Source organism: Bidens hawaiensis, unplaced genomic scaffold (genome assembly GCF_021521415.1).
Source record: "Bidens hawaiensis isolate Kalapana, Puna unplaced genomic scaffold, B.hawaiensis_p1.1 tig00009577_1, whole genome shotgun sequence".
NCBI lineage: Eukaryota > Viridiplantae > Streptophyta > Magnoliopsida > Asterales > Asteraceae > Bidens > Bidens hawaiensis.
This window is the reverse complement of record NW_027491716.1, coordinates 640724-668580: the sequence shown is the minus strand read 5'-3', so window position 1 is coordinate 668580 and position 27857 is coordinate 640724. Positions and strand designations below refer to the sequence as shown.

General features: G+C 34.4%; 3 protein-coding genes, 1 non-coding gene and 1 pseudogene across 5 annotated transcripts in view; 3 read left to right on the top strand and 2 right to left on the bottom strand.

The window, feature by feature from the left end:
* Nucleotides 1–787: 787 nt before the first annotated feature.
* Nucleotides 788–5406, top strand: LOC143533024 (uncharacterized; annotated as a pseudogene). Its single transcript, XR_013135281.1, has 3 exons — nt 788–1344; nt 3603–3875; nt 4995–5406. The product of XR_013135281.1 is annotated as an uncharacterized LOC143533024 (transcript).
* A 2880-nt stretch (nt 5407–8286) lies between these two features.
* On the top strand, nt 8287–10797 carry LOC143533047 (putative inactive receptor kinase At5g58300). The gene is made up of 2 exons (XM_077027927.1): nt 8287–9538; nt 10088–10797. Exons 1-2 carry the CDS (start codon nt 8287–8289, stop codon nt 10711–10713), a joined length of 1878 nt encoding a protein of 625 aa, XP_076884042.1. The 3' UTR covers nt 10714–10797.
* Nucleotides 10798–10925: 128 nt separating this feature from the next.
* On the bottom strand, nt 10926–10999 carry TRNAI-AAU (transfer RNA isoleucine (anticodon AAU)). Its single transcript has one exon. It is a non-coding gene; the product is annotated as a tRNA-Ile (tRNA).
* A 430-nt stretch (nt 11000–11429) lies between these two features.
* The window catches only part of LOC143533045 (putative LRR receptor-like serine/threonine-protein kinase IRK), a 223692-nt gene continuing 207264 nt past the window's right edge, over nt 11430–27857 (top strand). The window contains exon 1 of the mRNA XM_077027926.1: nt 11430–11436. The gene's annotated coding sequence lies outside the window, so the exon portion shown is untranslated. The remainder of the gene's footprint in view (nt 11437–27857) is intronic.
* LOC143533023 (methylesterase 17-like) lies at nt 12655–13925 on the bottom strand. The gene is made up of 3 exons (XM_077027911.1): nt 13263–13925; nt 13051–13185; nt 12655–12968 (listed from the first exon to the last, which is right to left on the bottom strand). Exons 1-3 carry the CDS (start codon nt 13668–13670, stop codon nt 12675–12677), a joined length of 837 nt encoding a protein of 278 aa, XP_076884026.1. The 5' UTR covers nt 13671–13925; the 3' UTR covers nt 12655–12674.

The window sequence follows — 27857 nt, the reverse complement described above, 5'->3', positions numbered from 1 at the left end:
ATGAAGAGTGAAGTCATCTTAGGTTCGATTGTTTACTCTTTATTTATATTTATATATAGACTAAGGGGCTGTTTGTTAGCTTCTTAACAGTCATTAAGAGGCTACCGCTTAATGGTTGCCTCTTAACCATTTAGGCTTAAAGCTAACTCTTAACAATTAAGAGGTTATGAGCCCTCTTAATGGTTGTTAAGAGGCTACCAAACCGACCCTAACAATAATTGATATATACAACAATAGCATACTTATAAATATTAAAACATGTCTTGCATACATATAAACTAATTATAATTGATATATACGACAATAGTATATTATAAGAGTTGCAGACACATGTTAACCGGTTTTTAGAATACTGGTTATCAGTAAAACAGTCTAAGTTGATTATTACCAATAACCGGTTTTTGAGTGGAAAACCACCCATAACCTACGTAACTGGTTCGGTTATAACTCTTTAACCTTATTAACATATTGAAATTAACCTTTTTAACACTAACCTATTACAAATTAACCAGTTCATATGTAAAAATCCCTAACTGGTCCATAACCTACCGCTAACATCGATTGCAAACCGGTTTATACTATACTAGTTATTAACTGGTTTCGGTTTCAATTCTTATTGGGCCTCATATGGCAAAGACAAAATTCTATAGCCCAAAAATAAGATGATCCAACAAACTCATATCTGATATCACTACACAGTCAGTCAGTGTAATGTAATAGCTATATATATCAACTTCTTCGTGGACTAATCAAGTAAGACAATCAAGCGATCGATCAACCATTTGATCCGATTCCTTTGATCTCTTCTTCGTGTTTGTGCATTCGTGAATCTAAACCATGTCAAAACCCTCATCTTCCAAAATCTTTATTCGATACCTTCACCATCAAATTCGTCAAATTCGCTCGTCAAACCCTAAATTAATCCCACGGATTCCATCACCACACGAAACCCACAAATTCCCCTCAATCAATTCCAAGATTCATAAACACCCACTAACCGAAACGAACTTATCTAGGGTTTTTTTAGGGTTTAGGTGCATTTCGACTGAGGGTTCGAAATTGGGGAAATTGGGTAAATTGGATGTGGGTCTGTTGAAGGGTAAGATGAAGGAGCCTACGAAGGCTGTGACGAATGCGTTCGGGAGGTATAAGCAGGCGGTGGGGTTGCAGATTGATGCGTTTTGGAGGAGGAATAGTTTGGTGTTGGTGGGTACTGGTGGGGTGCTTGTGTGTATTTTGCTTTGGAGGATTATGTTTGGGATTGCTAATACTTTTGTTGGCTTGTCTGAGGGTATGGCCAAGTACGGGTTTCTTGCGCTTTCGACCGCTATTGTTGCGTTTGCTGTGAGTTTCGGTTTCATTCATGTTGTTGATGATGATATTGTTTGTGCGTTTAGACATTTAACATTATTGGAGTTTATTTGCCTTTAGCACTCGGCCCGTTATAGGTTTGTCCGTTATAGGTTTGCCCATTAGACATTTATAGCGTGAGGATCGGACTTTGAGAACGGTGTAAAAAAATTGCGCTTAATCTTGCACTTAAATTATATGTATCTATACATACACGTAGAGGTGCACAAATCGGTTTTTTTAAAAAAACCGGTTCGGTTATTAACCGGACCGGTTTTTTTTGGCCCGAAAAAAAACCGGTTCGGTTAATAACCGGACCGGTTAATAACCGGTTTTTGTATGTCAAAACCCTAACCGGTCTAACCGGTTAGGACCGGTTTAGAAACCGGTTAGAACCGGTTAATAACCGGTTAACCGGTTTTTTTTTCATAATAACCGGTTTAAAAAAAACCGGTTTTTCCATTAACCGGTTTGTTAACCGGTTTTGGCTCTAAAACTTGTAACCGAAATACGAACCGGCGGTTTGTAAACCGGTCAAACCGGTTTTTAAAAAACCGGTTTTCGTAAAAACCGGTTTCCGGTTTAAACCGGCAAACCGGTTCCCGGACCGGTTTTTTTTGACCATCTCTACATACACGTGTGAATTTAATGGTAAGCACTTAGCATATTATCTATAGGAAGGGATCATGTATTCCCTCATTGATTAGAAGTTTAGAAAATAAATCTTTTAATGTTCAAAGTAAATTGCAACCGAACCTCTATCCACATTGTCGCCATGACACTCAATCTTAAACTTAAATTACACTTTTGAGAAAGGTCATCATTAGTTTGTAAATAGTAAAGAGTAGTTTTGGTATTCTTGCTCAGTTACTTTTAGCTTTCGGACTGGCAAAACAAGCGGGTCGGGCGGTGGCACGTGGCGGGTCAAAATGGGTTTGGTTCAGGATGGATTCTGGTCAGAGCAGGCCAAAACAAAAAGGTTCAGTTTGATTTTGGTCAGAACGAGTTCTCATTAATATAGGTTCGTGTTAAAACGGTCCTTGATTTACATCATAGTATAATAAGCTTAGAGAAATACAAATGTGTATAGTTGCCATAAATCCATATTCCATAATAATGTCAAGATAATACATCCTTTCTTTATATTCAACTGGATACTGTTCTTTATTTCAATGAATTTTAAACTAAGACTATATAGTATTAGATAATGAAAATTTAAGATTCAATCAGTTGAGATTGTTAGATTCAAGGAATGTTTGGCATCCACAAAATCATCACAATGCAAACACAATAATTGAAAGAAATTTCACTCGAATATAAAAAAAAATTTACAAAAAAGGGGGATAGTTTTAGTGATTCAAATGAAGCAAAGAAAGATCAGTAGAAACTAGAAAACCTTAGAAATCAATTTTAGAAAAGCAACAAAAAGAAAAAGACTACAAAATTTTTTAACAAAATTACCAGGTTCTTTGTATGATTTTGATCAACGAAAAAGCTCTTTTCGTCATTGAGACCTTATGATTCCTTTAGAAAACTTAAAGAATCAACATAAGAATTTAATCTTTTTGGGAAGAATGTGACGAAGAAAAGGGGGGCATAAAACTCAGATCCGTAATAAAAAATGCTTTGGGTTCATTTATGTTGATTCCATTACTACCATCCATGGAGAAGATGAACTTGTTTGATTCTCCAACGTTGTTTAATTTTATTTTATTGTGGATTTAAATGAACAATAAGAACCCTAAAACCGCATTGTTATTCATGTATTGATCTGTATTGATCTAGAAACAACCAAAAAAAAACACGGTTAATTATAGAGTTGAAGGGGTGTTGAGCGACGGTGTTGGAGGGAGACGAGATGGACGGAAGCCAATGGCTTTTTTGATGTAGTCACGTAGATAAAACCCACCCGTTCTTTTTTATTTAATTCAGCCCACTCTTTTTTTATTTCTACGTCTGCTCGTCTTGACCCACAAAGTATATTGATAACCCTTAACAAGGTGGCTTGCTTCTGTGCATAATTGTTATAGGCTCCTTTTTTAGTAAGAGTCCAAATTAATCCATATTTATCCTTTCTGGTCAAAATTGCCAACCATAGTTGCTTTATAAGGTGGCTTGCTTCTGTGCATAATTGCTATAGGTTTCTATTATGACTCGTTAAAGTTTATTATAATATTCTTACAATACGTTTTACCATTTTTTTCATATTGTAATGAGGAGTTGTTTGACCTTATATTTTTGCTTTTCTTAAGGGATTATATCTTCGTTCAAGATTCACAATAAACCCTGACAAGGTTTACCGAATGGCAATGAGAAAACTTAACACATCAGCAGACATTCTTGAAATCATGGGTGCTCCACTAACTGGATCGGATCTAAGAGCATATGTTATGTCAGGTGGTGGTATAACATTGAAAAACTTCAAAGCAGGACTCAGAAGCAAAAGATGTTTTCTTATTTTTCCAATACGAGGTGCAGAAATGAAAGGTTTAGTCAGTGTTGAAGTCAAGAACAAAAAAGGCCAGGTTAGTGTTTAGTTGTGGTTTTAAACATTTTAATGTCTTTGATTACTTTTACTAAATCTTTCAAGTAGTTGTGTTACGTGTGCCTTTGAATTAGTTGTTACTCTATATACTTCATTAGTTTTCATATGTTACTCTATATACTTCGTTTATATTATTGTTAATGATGTGCATATTGTTAGTATGTTAGCATACTTAAAAGAGTGATATGCAACTAACTATTTCTTGCTGTTTATAGTGTCAGTTTAGGTTATATGGTGAATTCTGAATTGGATTTTGATTCATGGATATATAACCTATTCTTCATATACTTATGAAATTTTGAAAAACATATGTTTTTAAAACCAATATTGAAAAAACTTATGTATTTAAAGCTCGTATCTTATTATATTTTATTTTATTTAAATTCAAATAAATATAAGGAAATATTTTTAAAGTATGGAATTTAAAAAACTTATGTTGTTAAATGAATTTAAAACTCGTATCTTATTTAATTCTCTGACTTCACATCCTCTTTCAGGTAGTTGGCTTTATAATCTCACTAGTTAAACAAAATAAGATACGATAATATATGAGTTTCTATATTCTATTAAGTTTTTTTTTAGATACAAGCTTTAAAATGGTGACATTTTATATTGCATATGTATAAGAAGATTTAGTTAATATTCGTGAATTGAAGTACAATTCAAAATTTATGAACGAAGCTAAATTGACGTACTAAAGAGCAAGCTAGTTACATATCACTCTTTTAAGTATGCCATTAAGTTGCATGAAAAATAATGAAGATTAATTAGATTTTATAATTTTTTTTGTTACACGAGTATGCTTAGTGAGAATTACTTAGTTTTTTATTTCATAAACTGTTAAAAGTTAACAAGTACAAGTAAATATTATATAAATTGATTTTCCTTATAATGTACTGTATCTGAAAATTCATTCAATGATCATTTTGGTGAAAAGAGAAGTCGAAGGCTAGAGGGTAATTTTCATGGTAAGAAAGGCTGTTTTGGTGATTTGTTCTTCCCATTCTGTGTCATACATCTTGAACGTATATTATTATTCTTGTTTTTTTACAAGTAATTATTAGTTCACGTTGTATTTACCATCTACTGCTTTTGCCAGTACGATATGAAGTTGCCATCAGTTGACGTTCCAATGGCAAGTGGGCCCGATCAGCGGATATTCCTGATTGGAGATGAAGAAGAATACAGAGTCGGTGGTGGGTTGATTTCAGAACTAAGAGATCCCGTGATTAAAGTAATGGCAGCAGCTAAAGAATTTGAAGCACGTGACATCAAAGAGGACAAAGAAGATGCAGAAAGAGAACTTGAGGACGCAGAGAGAAACACCGTGAAGAACTTGAAAAGATTGAAAGAGAGGGCTCATAGTGATCCCTTTTTTCCCACCCGATTTGTTGTTTTTTGATGTTTTCTTTACAACCAGCTGTTCATACTTCGTACCATTGTAACTGGAACAAAGGCTGGATTGAATCGAGTCACAAATGTTGTTGCTTGTTAGGGTATATTGGAAGATCGGCTTTGAGTCGGTTAGCCCGACTCTGAGAAACGGGTAAAAATAAGTATGAAGTTGGCTGCATTACAGATTTGATTTGTCAACATTTGTTGGTTTGTATGAAATTGAACAAATTTCAGGCAAGAATCAAATGCTAACAGGGTTTTTCAACGATGTATTAAACGAAAATTGTAATTTTTTTAGGTTGAATCATGCTACAACTTACATGTAAAATACCAAGTCAATGCAGGTCAATTATGGTTTGCAAGAAAGCTTTGAAATTTGTCATTGTTTCCCATATCATGAAAAATGAGATTTTTTTATAATTTCTTATTATTATTTTCTGAAATTTGCAAAGGAAGTACGAATTATGCATTTATATATCCCTTTATTTATTGAACAGAGGAAGAAAAGGTCAAACAACAGACACATAAAATACTTCCGCCGGTTTACCAACGTTACACTTCTCCGATCAATCATCACAAACGCTACACTCCTCCGTTTCAAGCGGATCCTCTTCATGCTCCAACTTCACTCGTAGATGCGCTTTCGCCTGGCTAATTTCCTCCACCTCCTTTGCTTCCATCACTTTGACCTCGATCATCTCCGCCAGCTTCTTCTCTCGCATTTGCGTTCCCTTAAACTTTGCAGACATGGTTTTCGACTGCTTATGACCAGGAAAATAGGGAGTAGCAAAAGCAGAAGCACTTGATTGGTTGCTGCATGACGTAGATTTGACGTTGTTGAGGTACTGAAAGTTGCAATCGATATTGTCATTTACATGTAGAGAGGATTGAGAGTAAGTTAATTGATAGTGTCAATGTTCGTTGCATTCGAGAGATCAGAAGAAACAAAGATTTGTTCCGTAGATAATAAGCCCAACAAAACCAGAACTAGTAGCGGTGACATTTTCGTAATTACTTTAAAAAAAGATACAACAACTAGAGTAGTAATAATTACAATATAGCCACCGCGTCCTTTTTTTCATTATATTCCATTTGTACGCTATATCTCCCCTACTGTTATAATGTTATTATATAAGAGTTGAAATTGCCATAAATTGAATACAGATTATGAAGACCAACTCTCACTGTTCCTGCAGATCTAGTTTTCTACATTTCATTACTTTATATATAGGTTATCATGATTCATGCTGTTTGAAATTAAGGTCAAAGAGATTATCATCAGAAATTCGATACTAAAGTAATTTGTTTCCACTTTAGCAGCGAATGTGTGCATAATATGATGATGGAGAGGTCAATGTGTGCAGAATGCGGATCCCTAACTTTATTGGAAGGCAAGGTGTAAGCAAGCCGAGCCGAGTAGATCACATGCTCGGCTCATAAGTAGTTTTTCAATTTTGGCTCAAGCTCTACTCGTTTATTATATTTTTTTATATTAATACTAATTACTTTTTGTATATAGTATTATTACTTTTTTTTCTCATAGTTTTATATATAATGATAAATATTTTATAATTTTATTTATCCAATATATTAAATAAAAAATTATATAAATGTTAAGCTCGTTAAGGCTCACAAGCAGGATCGATCTCGACAAGTGAAGCTCGGGCTCGTTAATTAAACATGCTTATTTTTAGGCTCGAGCTCATTTAAGCCCAGCTCAATTCAACTTTTGACGAATCGATCTCGAGTAGCTCACGAGCGGCTTGGCTCATTTACTCTCCTACATAATGGTATACTTGTTACCAGTTGTACTGTGTGCATGATTTCTTGTAACTTTACATTGTTCTCTTCATAGTGAACTTGGTGTTGAAGTTGTAACTTATAACCATATTAGTGTGTCTATGTGCTTGCTATCAGATCTAAGATCACATGACTTTTAGCAACACAACATCATTTGGTTGGATCAAGTTGGAGCTGAAACAGGCACAGAATAAGAGAACCATGATGAGGCCAGACTGGCAAGCTTTTAGGAGATCTCATGGTAGCCTCATCACTTTGTATAATGAGTAGGCTGAGTTGATGCTATTAATAGTTAAAATGATATATAATTCACAACTACTTGATTAATTTACAAAACATAGGACATGACCAAATAATGACAGTTATTTGTTTGTCAGCAGCTTTGTTTCCATTTTTGGTCCCAATGAAACATGCACGCCTGGTGAGTCCACTTTTTGTCCTGGTGTGTGGATGTAGCATGATTTTAGCTGTGAAGTCAATTCATTATACAAATATTGTATAGACAGCAGTGTTAATCTTGTTAAGTATGCTTACCCTTTATTGTAACAAAGAGTATGCATTGGATTCTTGAAAATAATTTAATAATATTGTTTTCTTTATCACTAAGAATTTAGTAACCTTTTGCTTTTTCTTTCCATCAGTGATTCTTCTTTTCTTAAGGTTTTCAGATTCTCCCTGTTCATTATTCTCTTTTCTTGTTTGATTTACTTTATAAAGTTTATTTTATTATTGTTATTGCTTCTTAATTTTCAGTAAGTTCTGTTCATTTCTTGCTTGTTAATCTATCAGACTTAATTAGTTTACCTTTATCTTTTTCAATGAAAATGATTCTTTCTCTCTTTAAGTTTGTTTATTCTTGGAAAATTAAAGTTAGCACTTTTTAATGTAAAGCTAAAGCTTAAATAATTGTTCTCTACTTTTTTTCCCATTTGAAAAAAAAAAAAGCAAGTACTTGTTCACAGTAGGAGCTCTCTTCTACCAAAGTTTGAAGCTTCTATTTTCCAGTTCTTGCAGGTAACAACCGTTTCATTGCAATCTTTCTTCTATCTGTGTTAGATTAATGATTGCATATAATTTCATTTGCTTAATAGTATGTTAAAACAATTTTGTGTTCTGTTTTTCAGCCAACATATTGTAGTAGAGCTACTGAGATCATACATCAAAGGTTCATGTTTATGTAGTTGCATATATGCACAATGAAAAACTTATTAAAATTACATATTTTAGCAATTGCTACTATTATCTTCCAACTGCAAAATCATTGTGTTGCGGTTGGTGACATCCGCTCTGATGTGCGGGCTCTTCTACAATTCACTTCGTCGGTCCCACACGTAAGAAAACTTAACTGGAATTCCACAATTCCCATATGCACTTCATGGGTTGGAATCACTTGCAACAACGAAGGAACACGGGTTATCGCCATTCATCTCCCGGGCCACGGGCTATTCGGCCCGATTCCTAAAAACAGTATTGGAAAACTAGATGCTCTTAGAATATTAAGTCTAAGATCGAATTTCCTTAACGGGTCACTTCCGAATGATATACTCTCCATTCCTTCTCTCCAGTTTCTTTACCTTCAAAACAATAACTTTTCGGGCGACATTTCTACCCCTCTTTCACCTCAGTTAAGCATATTAGACCTCTCGTTTAACTCGTTTTCCGGAAACATCCCTCGAACGCTAGTCAATTTGACCCGTTTGACCTCGTTAAACCTCCAGTTCAACTCGTTTACAGGACATGTTCCTGAGCTAAACATTACTAGGCTTCGGCTTTTAAATGTTAGCCATAACTCGCTTAACGGGTCAATACCGTCTTCCCTCCAAAACTTTCCAGTTTCTTCATTTTTGGGGAACTCTTTCTTATGTGGGCTGCCATTAACCCCATGCTCATCTGCGGCTCCTAGTTACCCCGTTAACACGCTTAAGAAACATAACAAAAAACTCAGCCTTGGTGTGATCCTAGCCATTGGTATAGGATGCTTTGTACTTGTTATCCTGCTAGCAATATTATTGTTTTGTTTCTTGAAAAAGAAAGACGAAGATTCGGTTGGTGAGTTAACCGTAAAGGCGGTTCCACCAGGGAAAAACGAGAAGTCTGATGACTTCGGGAGCGGGGTGCAAGCAGCCGAGAAGAATAAGTTGGTGTTTTTTGAAGGAAGTAGTTATAACTTTGATCTTGATGATTTGTTGAGGGCATCAGCTGAAGTTCTTGGTAAGGGTAGTTATGGAACCGCGTATAAGGCTATACTTGATGAGAGTACAACCGTGGTTGTTAAACGAGTAAGAGAAATCGGGGTTGCTAAGGACTTTGAACAGCATATTGAGTTTGTGGGAAGGATGGAACGACACCCCAATATTGTGCCATTGTGTGCTTATTATTATTCAAAAGACGAGAAGCTTCTTGTTTATGAGTATATGATAACTGGAAGCTTATCTGCACTTTTGCACGGTAATGAAAGATCCGTTGCTCGTTTTATTATACCCAGTTAGTTAATAATACAGGTGGCAAAATGGTCGGGTTGGGTTAGCCCAAAACATTTTTTTGTCCCAGTGTGATAGAACAGTAAATGATAGTTGAAAAAGCCCGTGGTTCACATGAAACGGCTCATTTAGAATGAGCCGAGCCTTAGCCAAGGTAAGCTTAAAGCTCGGCTCGTTTTGTAAATGAGGTGAGCTCGAGACCAACTTGGCTCCGCTCGGCTCATTGTCAGCCCTAGTTCGTGTGTTAGATATGATTAGAAAGATTATAATTTCAAAGCTAACCTAATACTTCAAGTATATTGAATTTGTAGGTTTTATACAGTATAAGCTAATTATATAATTTTACCCGTTCAAACAGTTAAAGACACGACATAACTGCCTTCTCTATCGGTACGAGTACTAGAGGCGGCAAAATGGGTAAACGGGTCAAAAGAAGCTCAGTATAAGGGCATGAGTTGGGTTGACCCGAAACATTTTATGACCACACCATCTCTCTAACACCATGTATTTTCAACAGGAAATAGAGGTATAGGAAGAACACCATTAGATTGGGAAACAAGAGTCAAGATATCACTAGGAGCTGCAAAAGGCCTTTCACATATCCATTCAGAAGGTGGTTCAAGATTCGCACACGGAAACATCAAGTCTTCAAACATCCTTCTCTCAACCGACTTCAACGGCTGCATATCTGATCTGGGCTTAGCTCCATTAATGAACTTTCCTCCCACAAAATCCCGTTACATTGGATACTACGCACCAGAAACAGCCGAAACACAAAAGTTCACTCAAAAGTCAGACGTTTACAGCTTCGGTGTATTGCTTCTTGAGCTTTTGACAGGTAAATCACCTCTGCCCGCATCGGGTCATGATGAGGTGGTTGACCTGCCAAGGTGGGTGCGGTCAGTGGTTCGTGAAGAATGGACCGCCGAGGTGTTTGATGAGGAACTAATGAAGCACCCGCATGTTGAAGAAGAGATGGTGCAGATGCTTCAGATTGGGCTGGCGTGTGTGGCTCGGGTGCCCGATATGAGACCGTCTATGGATGATGTTGTTAAAACGATTGGTGACTTGCGGTCGTCGGATTCTTCTGAGCAACGATATTCTTCGGAGGATAATCGGGGATCGAATGCGCAAACTCCGTGAATAATTGGTTTGGGTTGGTAGTTGATGAAATTAAGTTGTTATGTTATTGTTAGGATTTTCAGTTTTGTTGGTTTGAAATTTGGTTGTATAATATTCCTATTTATATATTACTCCTCCTTCATTTAAGTTATTTGAGTAAATTTTATTGCATCATGATATGTAAAAGTATTAATCGTTTAATTTTAAAGTAACATTGCTAAAAACAATATATATGGCCCATGCAGGTCTCGAACCTTCGACCTTCGCGTTATTAGCAAGACGCTCTAACCAACTGAGCAAATAGGCCAGCTTGTTAAGTTTTGTTGGTATACATTACTGAACCAGCATAACTGTTAAGTTTTGTTGGTATACATTACTGAACCAGCCGGATTTATGCTTGAACTCGGATCGATACAATCCAACTCGTATACCACCAAGTCGCTTTCGAGCGACTATTTTTTAACAAGGTTTGAGACTTTAAATTATCTGAGCAGCCACTCAATACAATTTCGACTAGGAGTATTGGCTCTACCAACATTCATTGTAAAAAGGCATTATAAAGGGAAATAAATATGTAATTACGCATAAATCGTTAAAAAGAAATAATAAACACAGGACAACATTTCAAGATTAAAACAAGCTACACTAACTAAGTATATCATATTTAAACTAACATCAAAATAAAGTTTAACATAATTTAAACAAGCTGATCCGAGGTAAGCCATGGTAACGTTTAAACTCAGAGTGTTTACAAACCGAGCCGTGCCAGCTCGTTTACAACCAAGCTGATTTTTAAGCAATGACATTAAGTTTAAAAATTAATATCTTTACCAAATTGAAAAGATTTGACTTTAAAAGCTTGTGCTCTTTTGGTCCTTTGATCACTTCACCTGGGTTAATGGCCGACTTTCATGGAGTAATATTTAGACCATTGACTTGATTAAGATTTCACGCAAACTGAGTTGGTCAAACACAAAAAAAGATATATATGTATACCAACTTGTACAACGTACGACTCAAGTCAAACGTAATACCTATGGATGTGTACGATCATGACTAATTGACTATTATAATATTGTTTCAAACAAACATGTGCACAATATATGTATATATAAATCTCGGTTTCTATGCTAATTAGTATTTGTGAAGTATTTAGGTAGCGGAATGTGTAGTTTTAGACAAGGGTGTACTTGTACACAATGACGGATCTAGAAGAAAAGTTGAGGGGTAGCGTTGGCTAAATTTTTTTTTATTCAGTGGTAGTGAATAAATAAAACAAAGAAGAAAAACAAATTTTTGCACTAAAAATGTATACTTCGCCAAGAAAGTTGAGGGGTGGGTTACCCCTCAACATAATGTAGATCCGCCGCTGCTTGTACATGAAATAAAAGGTGGTTTTAGACACATCATTAACAGTATGTACGCATTATAATAATTGCACAATTTGTTTGCGTAAAACTTGTACACAACGTTGTAATTGAACAACACATAGTCACTATTGTAACTAGTTTAGTTATACCATTATATTCAATATTGCATCAATACTTTAAAAACATATTCTTTTTTATAATATAACAACAATATACTTATATCAAAGATCATATAAGTTATTGATAAGGTTATAACTTTCTTTTAATATAATGAAATATATAAAAGTTATTTGAGTTTTTAGTAAGTTGGTGAAACCACACTTCAATAAAAAGAAGTCAGCAATGTTCATTTTTTTCTAGTCATTTGTAACATTGTATATATTTATTTTTTTATAGTTTAATCAAGTCTTGTTAATTACTGAACTTTAGGATAGAAGAATCACTTTCTATTTTATTCTATCTTTAGATTTCTATATATGTGCGCACATGAGGCTTGTATGTATACAATGTGTCATACAAAATAGGATCTCCTGTTATTCCAAATTACAAAAATTGTTTTATTGCGTACAAGACATGATACAAGATAACCAAACTATAACCACATCAGATCTTCTAGGTACAAGTACAAGTATGACCCGTAGATGCATAAGCATTAATTAATATGCCGCACAACACAAAAGGATTAGATAAATTTGGACTATGGTCACTTTCTATAACATATACATTTGAAGGTAGCCATTTTGCAATCATCCTATCTTGTTGCTCGGGTTTAACAACTCTATCATACACCGTCTTGATGTATACATGTGGCACCTTTTCGACACCCTCAGTTCCTTCTTTGAACTTAGCTCTTTGTAATGCATAAACCGGTGTGGGTCTTAGTAGCATTGCAGCCAGCGTAATGTCCTAGCAATCATTAATTAAAATGTAACAAGTTTTATTCGACTATTTATAAATGTAAAGCTGATTAATTGAAACGTACACATACCTCTAGAGGGCTCATATTGTATATAAGTTTTCGTTGTAATTCTTTTTTGACAATTGCACTGGTGGGAGGTTCATCCGGGCCTAATCCGAATTCGTAATCATAAACCTCTCCAAACTCAGATACATCAGGGACGCCCTATAGCAACTTTATACATGTGAAACGACGCTTTTAGGATGGACGAATAACTTTTAAAGAAACAACAGGTAACTTACATCTTCAATATCTTGTTGAGTCAAAAATCCGTGTTTTAGCATAGTGGCAGCGATATAAATCGCAAGGCAAATCTTCTCGGGAAACTTATGACTAGCATCCGTCACGCTAAGACCTCCTGCACTATGCCCGACTAAAACCACTTGTTCATGGTCAGGCAATGATGACAAGAAGTCGATAAGCGGCATATTGTAATCATCAAACAAGAGGATCTTGTTGGGATCAGAGGTGTCGATCCCAGCGCCTTTCAAGTCTATACAAGTGACCGTGTAGCCGGAGTTGTGCATAAGACATTTAATCTTGTACCAACACCAGCTTCCACCACCCACACCATGGATGAACACAAAATGTGGCTTCTTTGACTCTATCTCTGCCATCCTATCTCCACTTTCATTCATCTTTTTGAGCATTTATATTGGTATGTATGCCCCAAGTGTACCACCATCCATGTTGCCATTGCACTATTATCAAAAACAGTTGTATGCTTACCACTTTTTCTGACAATCTTTATTTGTGAAAGAAGTTAATTTTTTAGTGGATGGGTTTTTGACTTTTTGTAGGTATGGTAAAATATTCTTGATATATATTTATGAACATAATCCATTTATGAATAAGCCCAAATTAATTAGACGTGGCTCATAGCACGCAAACAGATGGACCACATGTGGGTAGAAATAATATTAGGTATATCAACCTTAACTTGATCAGCACACGTAAAGCTGTGGTCCAAAAGATGAAATATATATACTAAAGTACTAAACACCCCATTTTATAGCATACGTACAACCATACATGATATACGTACAAAACACCCATTTTACAACCCTATTTCTTCTTTCTATATATACTTTATTTCCTAAGTATACATATAAAATAAAGAATTACTCGAATGACTGTCAATTTGTCCATCCACGCTAGGGAGTATCAGTGCAACATGTTACAAACTATTGAGTAGCATACTTGTGATTTTAGAAAGGTGGACGCTATACGCACAATTCGTGCAAACCACAATAAGCATCCAAATAATTAACTCTAAAATATATTGGATCATAATGCACTAGATGCATTGAATAACTTAAACAAAGTTCATTAGATTTAAAATAAAAAATAAACCATTGTTAAAGATGAGTCGAAATTTTAGGACGTAAAAAACATTTATAAATATTAACTATTATTATTATTATTTGATGATCGATAGTGTTATTGTGATGGATCGATGGTTATCAATAAGATTAAAAGTAATAGAGGTTTAAAGAAGAAAGGTAACACGATGCGTGTAATGCTTGAGATTAACGATAACAAATTCACCTACACCACTACCCGACATATAATTGAGTTTTATGTATTCACTCTTCTATACTTTGGACGAATTAATTAATATCTTAAAAGTCATATATGGCGATTTGAATTTATAATTAACTAGTAAGAAACCCGCGCAATGCTCCGAAGGTGACAATTCGTAGCACGATATTTGTTTATGTTAATTTATCAATCATTTCGTGATATAGTGTATAATACTTATGTTAGTTTTCTTTTTTGTGTAATATTTTATAAAAAAAATATTACGTTAATTGCTTTGTATTCTTATTTAAGTTTTCGAGTTAGTCACATCATTGCGGTCTATCTATATCATAAGCCTTACATATATCAAATGAGGGATAATTTAACATTAAAATTATCATATACTTCCAAAAACAATTGTTTCAGTGCATAAACTAAAACACAAATAATAAAATATCAGTCGCAAACATAATAATTAATTAAACATTATAAATTTGAGTATTAATCGCTTCCATCATGATGAGATTAGTTTTAGTCATAGGCTTATCACACCTCAATTTCGTCATCTACATTATTCGACCACCATTCTTCATCGTCAAGACTGTTATTAAAAGAGTTACAAGGTTAGGCCACGTTCAATGTTGGGTGTCGTAAGCACACCATTGATCCATGTGACTGGACATGGCTAGGTCACGCCAAATAATTTTTTGGTTTTTTTGTTTTAAATATTATATTTGTTGTATTTGTGCTTGAATTCGCGTCGCTTCGCAACCGTGATACATAGTTTTGTTTTTCTAATGGCATCACCGTTGATATCAGTCGGGTACGCATCAGTTCGAAACATGTTTTTTTATTTTTATTTTTGGGCTGCTGCAGGTTTGTTGATTAATTTATTTTATGGTTTAAATTTGGTGTCGTAACCTAATACCGACAAAATTTGTGTACGGTCACCATTGCAACACAAGTTTTTGTTTGTTGTTTTTTTTTTAACTTTTTTTTGTAGTTGATGACTTTACTAAATATATCAGTTCCGCGTGACGCGCTTGGTGTATTACATAATTCATTTTAAACGTGTAACCAATGTTTTCAGACCCAGCCCGGACGTCGACCCGGACGCCTTACCGGGTCAAAGATCAGACCGACCCGGGAGGATGGACCGGTGTTTGACCCGGATGACGTCATAAATAATTTAAATATATATTTACATGTATATAAAATTCATAGACATATAAAAAATAATAATAACCAAAAATAATAATAATAATAATAACAAACTTTAATGTTTATTTATATTTTTATAGATTGAGTTTTAAATATATATATGATTTATGTTTGATTAATAGAGACATCAATGAAGTTTGGTTGGTTGGCTCATGGGGTAATTAATAAAGCTTCTATCTCTGAAATGACCCGAGTTCGAATCTCGGCATACACATTTCATTTTGGATTTAATAAAAAATGGGTTTCACTGGTTCACCCGCCAGGTCAACCGGGCTGACCGATCCACCACCCGGTATAGGGACCGGGTCCCGGTCGAACGGGCCGGGTTTCGAAACACTGTCTGTAACTCATATATGTAACTAAGATTGATTTCTATTTGTATTGATATTTTTAACAGTTTACCACCATGACATTATATATTATATGAATTTTAGTGCATGACATATTTTTTAAAACTAAATTCAAAATTATTAACTATAGTAAAAGAAAATTATTTGTTTGTATCGAGGTACATTTTAATAAAATATGAATATAGATGCATTGAGCAGAAAAAGAACTTTTAAAAGATTAAAAATAAAAAAGTTGAAACTACATTGATGCAACGACGACTTGTATATTATAATCTGCACCTTGGTATTCAACAAACTTTATATCAAAACGTCGACAAAGATACGCACGTCGCAATGGTACGTTCAGTTTTTTTAATACATTATACATTATAAAAGATATAGAAGAAATTAGAAAAATAAATAAACTTATCAAATACATTACCAAACTTAAAGGGGTGGAAAGGTAACTATGATACAAATTTATAAAAGTTTAATATAGTTAAGGGGTAAAATATGTAATTATAATTTAAAGAATTAAGGGGTGTTTGGGATTCCTTATTTTACCTTATTATAATTTTTCATTAAGTTAATAAGTTACAAAAGTGTAACTTATGAAACTTTTTCTCTCACAATATAAGCAATCCCAAACACCTTATTACTTTTCAAAAAGTTAATAAGTTATAAGTTGATTAAAATAAACAATCCTAAACACCCCCTAAATGTGTTGTGGGGGGCATTGTTTTAAAGACTATTATACCCTCTTAACTGCCTTAAAACATGCAACAAAGTTAGACCACATTAAATTAAGAGGTCATTGGGATTCTCTTTTAGACCTTTTAAAAATTAAAACCTTTTTGAAATTCTCTTTGTATATAGTATAGATATAGATATTTTAAAGTCGTATATGTCGATTTCAATAATAGCTAATATCTTAAAACGGTTTTTTAAAAACTATACATAAAATTCTGGAATCATATCCACATATTAAATTACGGTCGGTTGGGTTTATCCTGCTGTGTCACGACATTGTCCGTATGTGAGATTTTGGATGTGCTAAACAAGGACTAAAAATTGACTATATATATATAATTTTTTTAAGCATCAACATAGTCTGCGATAACAATAGATGTAACTAAGATATTGTAGCAGTAAACAAAATCAAAACAAAGTTACACTAATCGTGAGACACTCCTAGCATTTTTCACTAGTACAAAAAACACTAGTTAACAGCGGTTTTTAGACAAGTGAAAAGCGGTTCTTAACCGCTGTTGATGGGGTCGCTGTTTTTGGTTCTGAAAGTCTGATAAACAGCGGTTGCTTATAAACAGCGGTGTTCATGTTTCCTTTTACAGCGGTTTCTTTATAAACAGCGGTTTCATATAAACAACGTTTTTCAGACCTTCCTTTTAAAGCGTTTTATGCTTTACAGCGGTTTTTGTACAGCCTTTTTCCAAGTTGGAGCAGTTCTAATACATTTTAATACAGCAAAATTATGCAGCATAATTATAATATAAATTTATCTAGGAACAAAACCATATTTAGCTTTCATATGAAATTACAATATTAAAAAACACTTACATCCAAATTTCATACAAATTATCCAGATATGTAAAGTACTAGCACCAAAATACATGCATAAATCCATGATTATCATGTATGATAATCATTGTGCCCTTACAAACATTCTAGCAAAAAGTTCTGGAATTAATCTCATAATCATATCGTCGAGTTCCGCCAATGTAGCCACAGTCGAGTCTTGCCAAATCTAAAAAAGATAAATACAAGTTAGAATAACCAGAGCAAACCACAACCATAACGCAAATGAAAACCGAACAACCCGATGCGAACTAACAGAAATGAAAACCGAGCACCGACCCGAACTAACCCAAACCCGACAACCCAAAAAATAAAAATAATCCAAGCATTTATCATCTTACTTTTGAACATCCAAAAAAACAGACATTTTTTATTCATTCACATGTAAGCCCGAAACCGAACAACCCGCACATTTTTTTAGTAATATCCGAAACGAAAAACCGAACAGCTTGAAAGCTCTTTTTTTCCAACCCGACTTGGTGGTTCAAACATATAAACATACGGAAACTACTTACAAGGTCAGGAGATTGATTTTGAGGATTGTGGAGAAATTCAAACATATGTTTTATAACCATGTAACCGCATTCCCAATAGCCCTTTTGTTGTTTGCACTACAATAATTTTATATAAATAATTAGAAAAAATATTAACAAAAACTAATGAACTAACAAATTATAAAACTTACGTTAACCATTTTCCACGTGAATGCACTTTCCCCAAAGCTTCTTCAAATATTTTCGAAAGAAGATAATTATTTTTATTTTTTATGCCTTTTAAAGAATCTAAAATAAATCCTTCTTTCTTTTGGGGGGAAATAATAAATAAGATCCATTGACCGCTGCAAAACACAAAGTTATATAATAATTAAATATCATGTAGTAATGAAATATATAAAAATTTATTGAAATAGACTACGAAAAACAATATATGTGCAACCTTGCCAAATATGATGCAAGAATATATTCTTTATCACCATGATAACTTGATATGTCGAGAATGTGACTTTTAACTTCTTCAGGTCTAAGTTTGCACACAACTTCGGATATCGCATATACACTAAAGAAACCGAATGGCTTTTCTTTACGAACGGATTCCTCATAAAAATAGCTTAAATTAAGAAGAAAAAAACATGATACAATTAATAAAATTAAAAATATATATACTGGTATATTGTACCAAATACAAAAACTAACAAACTTACATTGAAAACCAATTAATGAGTGCGGTATCAAGCCAACCCTTGGCGAAGACTTGTATAAGCAACTCATACTCAAAGCAATCTGATAAGATGCTGGGAAGCATACCATCGGGTGTAGAAAACAAGAGCGCACGAGATTCACGTGTAAAGTGGTTATGTAATTCATTAACCAAATCTTTAATCCTTTTAGCTCGTTTACCTATTACCTTCAAAGCCTTATCTATAATTTTGTTGCGTTCATCTTCATTCTTATTAGTGGTTTTCTTCACCGTTGGTTGTTTAACATTAATCTCCTTTTGGGCCGGTTGTTCTTCATCCTTATCAATGCATTTTTTCATTATTGGTTGTTCAATGCTAAGCTCCTTTAGAGGTCGTTCAACTTGTTTATCTTCTAGATCAGCCCACTACATTAACAGGAAATTTTTTATATTATAAACACACACACACATATTACTAAAGTGAAGTGATTAATTACCAATGAATTGACAACATCATTATCCATATTTAAGTTATATGAATGTTCATGATTTTCAAGTTGATCGTCTTGGAGCGGGAATGGTACATAGGGTGGGATGTCATCACTGCTTCTCGGTGCACTATTATTCGGGCCGTTTCTCGAGCGACTCGTTGATCCGTGGGGTGATTCAGCATTTAAAATCTACAAACAAACAAATAATGTATATTAATAACTAATACAATAAAATATAGACAAAACCAAACTAATCGAACCAAAATCAAGTTAGCCGATATAACCACGCCGAGCAATTAACAGATGGTTCTATTAAGCCAAAAACAGTTAACAAAACCTAAACCTTAACTGAACTAAGCCGTGCACACCCCCATATACAAGTATATAACTTATTATCAGCCACACATACCTTCAATGCGCTTTTAGGCCACTGAACAAACCCCTTGATATGAGACATTTTTGTAATGCCTGTCGTGCGGGGCTCCTTAGGGACAGATAAATTCATGTATTCTGGCACAACATAATCAACTTGCACTTTTAAACAACCCTCTTTTATGAGAGTGTCATGTACAAGTGTATCAGATGAAGTAGGATACATCGAGCCTTTAGCTATAGGTATTTGGCAATCCACCTCATAGTGCATTAACAATTCACAAGGATAGATACCCTACACTTAAAAATCAGTTTTGGTCAACTTTGACTACTTAAAAGTCAACACTGTTAACAAGTCAAAATAGACCAGATTGACATAGTCAAAATATACCCGAAATAACCCTCAAGATTAATATTACCTGAACATTTGCATAATCCACATGAGATGCACTCGGTGTGTCCACAGTTTCGCTACTTCGGTTCACGTTCATCCCCTCATTACATGCTCCTTTGAACAAACCTCCAACAACTTGTGATGAACCTATAAATTCAGCATACAAAATTACATTAATATATATACATACATACATATACATAAATATATATATATATATATACACAAATATATTAATGTAATTACCTATTACATATGAAATTGCCCGAGTTCGGCCTCCATGCTCTCGTCCAAACAATCTTGAAATTGCCCACTTTCATTTCATGCATAACCATGGTGGAAGATTGTAGATGCATAGAAGAACTGGCCACGTACTATGAAGGCTACTCATGGCTCCGAAAGGGTTAATTCCGTCTGAGCTGAGTCCAAACCGTATGTTTCTAACCTCGTTGCCAAATTCTGGATACATATTATCAATATTTTTCCATTGAGGTGAATCCGCAACATGTCTTAATTTTCCATCATTTATACGATCATCTGAATGCCAACGTAATAACTTTGCTTCTTTCTCATTTGAAAATAATCGTTTTAGTCTCGGTATGATTGGCAAATACCACAACAATTTAGACGGTCGTCCATTCTTCACATCTTCGTCAACTTCATCAGTTTTGGTTTTACGCTTATACCTCGAAGCGCCACACTTAAAACATTTATGATCGTTTTTGAACTTCTTTCTATACAACATACAATCATTTGGACATGCGTGTATTCTTTCCACTTTCAATCCCATCGGGCACATAAGTTTCTTTGCTTTGTATAACAAAACCGACAACTCATTATCTTCCGGAAGCGTTTCATGCACAACCTCTAATAGATATGTGAAACTTGCATCACTCCATCCATACCTAGTCTTTCCGTTAAACAATTTCAAAACAGCACTAAGTTTCGAAAATTTCAAACAACCAGTGTATAATGGTTTTTCTGAATCTTCAAATAGACGTTTTAATTTGTCTTGTTCACTATCACCAATATTAGTCTCTAAATCGTTATACATGTCATTTAAATTGTCATTGACGTTATTTAAATCGCCATCATCATTATCTATTAAATTGTGTTTATCATCATTGTCTTTCTTTGACGACATGCCAGGATCAGTAAGTGACTCACCATGCATTGACCAGCAAGTATATCTAGGTTTAAAACCACGAGATATCAAATGGTACTCTATTTCATTTATATCGCTATATCTTTTGCTGTTTTCACAACTCATACAAGGATACCAAATCATTTTATCTCCAACTTTCACTTGATTATCTTTGGCAGCCTTAAGAAAACCTTTAACGCCATTTATATATGTTTTGTCAGTAGATAAACGACCGTACATCCAGTCTTTACGATCCATCTGAAAAAAAAACAAATAAATATATGAATATGGTGTAAATCGGTGCTCTAAGGCAACGGATCCTAACCCACTTTTTGAAAATTATATCTCTCATGTATACATTTTAACGAGTTGACAATTTAAGAAAAAATCGGCAGCATTTCCCCTTAACTCCCCAAGCATGCGTATAAACCGCAAACTCGAAAGAGTAAGAGGAAATAATCACTAGATTTTTTCTTAAATGTCAACCCGTTAAAATATATGCACATCCTAAACGAGATATAATATTCAAAAAGCAGTCCCGAAAAAGGGACAATCTAAAATTTATCTCTATTAGATAAATTTTGGACGGGTATATACTCTAAAGTGCTAAAAGATTAGTTAGTGAGTAAGTATAATAGTAATATTCATAAGAAAAATAGAAAAAAAGAAGCCAAAATTCCCTTACCTCCATGAATATGGATGATGAGAGTTTGAAAATAAATGAAGAAGACAATTGAAAGATATATGTATGAGCTGATATAGGAACGTTGCAATTTGAAAATTGGGTTGATTTTCAAAAACAGCGGTTGACATATACAAACCGCTGTATACAAATTTTTGAAACCGCTGTTTATTTCAATTTGATTTATTGACTTATTGAACAGCGGTTGACATATACAAACCGCTGTATACAAATTTTTGAACCGCTTTTTATTTCAATTTTTGTAGTAGTGCTTCGAGCCCCGTTTGCTTTGACCATCTAACAACGATTCAAATTCGAACTTCGATTCCCACTGAAGTCAAGCCAAATTGAAATACCAAATTGTGAAATTACTACTTAGTTTAAATGTTTATCGGGCTATTTTGTGTAACTGGCTACTTAAATGTGTATGACTGGATTTTATATTAGATTATTGGGCTAGGTATGTTGATATGTTATTGTTGGCTTTTCTGTTTTCTTTGAGTTAATATTCGTCCCTGTGGTTTGCTACTTTCGCCACTTCAGTCCAAAGTTTGAAATTTTGTCAATTTAGTCCTTATAGTTTTAAACATTAGCCAATTACGTCCCCCCGTCTAACGGCATCCAACTATGCCGTTAGTTTTTGAGGTATTTTTGTCTTTCTCCTGGTTATGTTTAGCTAATGGCCAGTTTCGTCCCTGTGGTTTGATACTTTTGCTACTTCAGTCCAAAGTTAGAAAATTTTTTAATTTTATGTTTAATTTATTCGTTTTTTTTTTTTTTTTTTGTTACATCAGTCCATAATGGAATTCATTGGTAAAGTGGTCAGGGTAATTCCCTAAGACCGAACTATACCGAAAAACTAAAGTCGTTTCCCTGATTAATGCATAATAGTTAGGGTTTATAGAACATATCGTAGCAAACATCAGGGTCGAAATCAACATCAGGAGGTCGAATATCCCGCATTTCCATGTTTGCTCAAGAAATCAATGCACTAAATCGCATGCGTGTTCTTCAAATCTTGGTATTGTTCTTGAATTCGTCGAATTCAGCCCTAGAATTGTAGTCGATATAAAGAATTCAAAAACAACACCATGATTTGAAGAACACACATGCGATCTAGTGTATCGATTTCTTGAGCAAACATGGAAATGCTGGATATTCGACCTCCTGATGTGATTTCGACCAAGATGTTTGCTATAATATGTTAATCTCTAAACCGTAACTATTATGCATTAACCAAAGAAACGATTTTAGTTTTATCGGTATAGTACGGTTTTAGGGAATTACCTTGACCACTTTACCAATGAATTCCATCATGGGGGAGAGTTTAGAAATTGTCTAGAAACTAAATACGAGGAGGGTATGATTATTGTTATCGACAGAGTAAACGTAAACCTGTTTTGGTCGATGCTCGATGGTTTTGGGCTTGGATTATGCTCTTAAGGGCTATAGACAAAAAAAAAATTAAAAAAAATTGAAAAATTTTCAAACTTTGGACTGAAGTAGCAAAAGTATCAAACCACAGGGACGAAACTGGCCATTAACTAAACATAAACAGGAAAAGGACAAAAATACCCCTTAAACTAACGGCATAGTTGGATGCCATTAGACGAGAGGACGTAATTGGCTAATGTTTAAAACTATAAGGACTAAATTGACAAAATTTCAAACTTTAGACTGAAGTGGCGAAAACAGCAAACCAGAGAGATGAAAATGGACATTAACTCTTTTTCTTGAGAAAAAGCGTATTTAAAAAAAATGTTAATTGTTTTGTTTTAACTTTTTTAAATATATATATTTAAAATTTCGAGTCTTTGTGAAACCGGGCCCTAGTAGGCGGTAGTCGAGACCAGCCATACCTACCAGCCGATGGTGATATATAGCACACTATAATTGAGTGAGAACTTTCAATTAGTGATTGACATATTCATCAACCATACTATAGGAAACGTTGGTGAGATTTCATAATAAAACAAGATATTAATAGAAACTTCGTAACCCCTTCCTTCTGTGTTTTCGTTCAAGTTTAGCTATTGTTCACAAGATCAATTATTAAACAACCTTAAAGGAAATACAATTTGAAATTGTTCTTATATTTAAAATTTAAGCCGCCAATTTTTTATCACCCGACAACAAACTGAAAAACCTTAAAATAAAATCTTAGGGGGTGTTTGGTAGAGGGAATTGAGGGGTGAGAAATAGAATTGGAAAGAATTCTCTTGTTTGTTTATGAAAGAAAGAGGTGAGAAATGGAAATAAACCATTTCCATTTCCCTGATTTTGTTTCTCTAAAAAAAGCGGAAAATTGGATTTCTATGGGTTTCATTTCTCCCATTTTCCCACTACCTCTCTCTTTCTCTTTCTCTCTCTTTACGCAAATCCTCTGTCCACAGCTCCAATGGCCGACGGCGTAAGCACCTACCAGAGCGGCGGAGCCGGCGGCAAGTTCCGGAAGAAACCTAGCCGCCGTAGTTCTCACGCCACGCCGTACGATCGGCCTCCAACCGCAATCAGAAACAATAATAATAATAATAACAATAATAATAATTACTCTAGCCTATTAGCGAAGCTTGTGGACCCTGCGTCTAGGCTGTTATACGCTGGTGCTGATAGGTTGTTTGGCGTGTTTCGTAAGCGGCTTAATTCTCAACCTGCACAACGTTTGACAGGTTAAAAGCTTTTCTCGATTAGGTATTTAGGTTAGGGTTAATTGAATTTGGATGTGGAATTAAGTTAATTGATTTTGTATATGATTGTGCTGGATTAGATGTGGCTGTTTATGTTGATTGCTGAATGCTGATTATGTTTATTTGCTTAAGAAGTTAGGGTTTATTTGACTGTATTTGTTAATATATTGTGAAAGGGCTTATTTTTAGTGCCAGTTGATAATAGTTATAATATTATGGTGGATTGATTTGTTATTGTTTATTACAATGGCTTATATTTGGTTAGGTTTTAAGAAAAGGTGTGTTTTTAATCATATAGGGTATACATTTACATTTGAGTGGGCCTAGTTTTGCTATTGAATTGATGAAATCTTCACAACGTGTGCCAGGTTAAAAGCTTTTTTCGATTAATAGGGTTAATTTATTATGTGGAGGAATTTGGTTAATTGATTTTTGTGTACGACTGTTGTTGGAATTAGATGTGGTCTTGTATGGTTTATTGGTTGTTTATGTTGATATGCTTAGGGTTCATCTGACTGTATTTGTTACCTTGTAAAAGAGCATATTTTTGGTGCCACTTTATAGTAATTCTATCATCATGGTGGATTGTTTTGTTATTGTATGTTTACATTGGCTTATGTTTGTTTTGGTTTTAGAAAGAAAGTGTTGTTTTAATTGTAGGGGTATACGTTTAGATTTGATTTGAGTGGGCGTAGTTTTGCTATAGTTGAGGAGCTGCTATTAGATGAAATCTTCAGTTGTCTTTTGTGTTCATTATGTTCAGCTTTGTAAGCTTGCCATTGAGTCAAAAGCGACAGACGGGTAAATTAAGTTGACATAGAAATATAGGTTTTCAGTAAGTTTGGTTATAAGAAAAGGCATCTGTAATTATGTATGTATTCTAGCCAAACCATGCTTGACTATCGTCATGAAAACCTTTTTTTTTGTTTCACTTTTGTTAAGAGCCTGTAATTAAGTATCTAGCTTACAGGACTGTTTATGAATGTGACTGTCTTGTGTTGACTAGAAATAAAATGTTGATATCATTGCCATTGATTTGGTAATGGCTAAGCCAATAAGTTCATAACCCACAGTAGAGGTTACAACATCGTTGGGGGATATAAAATCTAAGTTATATGGACTTCATCGTTGCTTAAAATTTCAACTGAAACATAGCAGGGTTATTGTTCAAAAAGCTGACATTAATTTCATTCACATTGCAAAAGTTTTTAAATTATGTATTACTACGAATCATAAAGTATGTATCAGCCAATAAGATTAGACAAATTTTAATTATAGTGTTAGTTATATTTATTATGGACAACCAATCAAGTTTTTATTTTTACTTTGCTGCTACCTGTTTTTTAAAATATATTTATGGTTTTTTAATTCTTTCTATGTTCCTTACTAAGGCTTTACTGTGATCAGGGACTAATGAAGACCCAAGGAATGTGTCTCAGGAAGCCGCTGTAAATGTAAGTTTATTATTTTCCATATCACATTTTTTCCCCCAAAAGTTACTTTTGCTTTGTTGTTAATAGATACCTTTTTCATCATATCATGCTTCGAAAACGGATGCATTTACAAGTGGGACATTGATCAAACATGTAGTAGAGAGGGAGACTGTGAACTTTGATGCTGCAATTTCTACACCTGTTGTCATTGCAAGAGTAAGTTGTATTATTTTGCTTGTGGTTATTTGTTTTAGTTTTGAAATTCATCTGTAATTGGATCATCACAGGCCTTCGAAGATGATGTGGCTTCACCTGCTGAGCTGGCAAAGGCCTATATGGGGACTAGGCCTACAAAACTATCACCAATTGCGTTGACAATAGAAGAGAAAATTGAGATGGTCGAGTTGTATACCGATAGTTCAATGGGATAGTTGTGTATGGTTGAAGTATGTTTTGTATGTGAATTGGTTTTAACTATGGTTGATGTTTTTTTGCTTAAAAACTATGTTTTGTATGTGAATTGGTTTGATCAATGCATATTTTGGTTGGAATTTATGCATCTTTTTATATGCTTTTTATTTTTTAATAAATATTTGTTATGAAAAAAATACTTGTGCTAATGATAAAGTTGATATAATTCTCTGTTTATTTTCTATGTACCAAACAAAAGAAATGATTCTCAGCTATATTTCTCTACTGAAATCTCTGTACTACCAAACAGAACAGTCAATTCTCATTCTCCAGACCAATTCCCTTTCTCTGCAATTCCATTTCTCTATTCCATTCCTTTACAATTCCATTCTCTGTACCAAACACCCCCTTATATGAAATTTAGTCCCATAAGTTCTTCTATATGAACCATATGGTTAACATTTATTTTCATTCTTTGATAACGTAGATTCTCATCAAAAATCAGTTTGTAATTTACCAACGGCCATCTACGCCACTACATTTTTATTAATTTAAATTGGAAAAGGTTGGTTTTCAAAATATTTGTGCGTTTTTGCTCAAACGTGATGTTGCCACGGGTGCCGAAACGTTGAACCATTTGTTGCCTCAAAGAGTGTGATTCCGCACAAAGAGTATTTGTTAGTATCAGACTATCAGGTGTCCAAGAGAAGTGCGTTTTCAGTTTATGTTTATCTTAAAAACATTAGTAGCGATGTATGTTTTAGAAAAAAGTTGGATTTAAAGGTTACCCCTTCTTATAATACTTATCAAATTAAAAAATGGACGGCTAACGTAGATAATTGGGACGGTTGTAATCCCTTCAGATTTAGATATAGATATAGACTCGAGAAATTGTTGTTTAAAAAAAAAAAGATGGTTAAGACTTGGTGCATGGAACTCAAAAGGTCACAATGCTGCCTTTAACCTTTGAGATAACGATTACAATAGTTCTTTTAACCATGCATGCATGCATAGTGGAAGGTGGCCGTGGCTGAGTAGTTAAAAAGAAAGAGCAATATGGGCAATGGGAATCTATAGGACAGCTCGTACGTGCTCCAACTGCGACCACACATAGATGGTCGTATCGTTGTGTTGTGTGTGGATTTTAGTGTTTTCCAGAAACCACTATATATGGATATCATGTGGTTCAGCCACCTTCGCTTGTCTAGTCTCCACGAGTGCATACTGAGCAGTGTTTTCAGACCCGGTCCGGACATTGACCCGGACTCCTTACCGGGTCAAAGGTTGGACCGACCCGGGAGGGCGGACCGGTGTTTGACCCGGATGACGTTATAAATAATTTAAATATATATTTACATATATATATAATTCATATACATA

Coding starts and splice junctions, on each gene's coding strand:
- LOC143533047 (XM_077027927.1), top strand. CDS start 8,287: ATGAAAAACTTATTAAAATTACATATTTTAGCAATTGCTACTATTATC. Junction 9,539..10,087: donor CTTATCTGCACTTTTGCACG/GTAATGAAAGAT, acceptor TATTTTCAACAG/GAAATAGAGGTATAGGAAGA.
- LOC143533023 (XM_077027911.1), bottom strand. CDS start 13,670: ATGCTCAAAAAGATGAATGAAAGTGGAGATAGGATGGCAGAGATAGAG. Junction 13,186..13,262: donor CTCAACAAGATATTGAAGAT/GTAAGTTACCTG, acceptor AAGTTGCTATAG/GGCGTCCCTGATGTATCTGA. Junction 12,969..13,050: donor ACAATATGAGCCCTCTAGAG/GTATGTGTACGT, acceptor AATGATTGCTAG/GACATTACGCTGGCTGCAAT.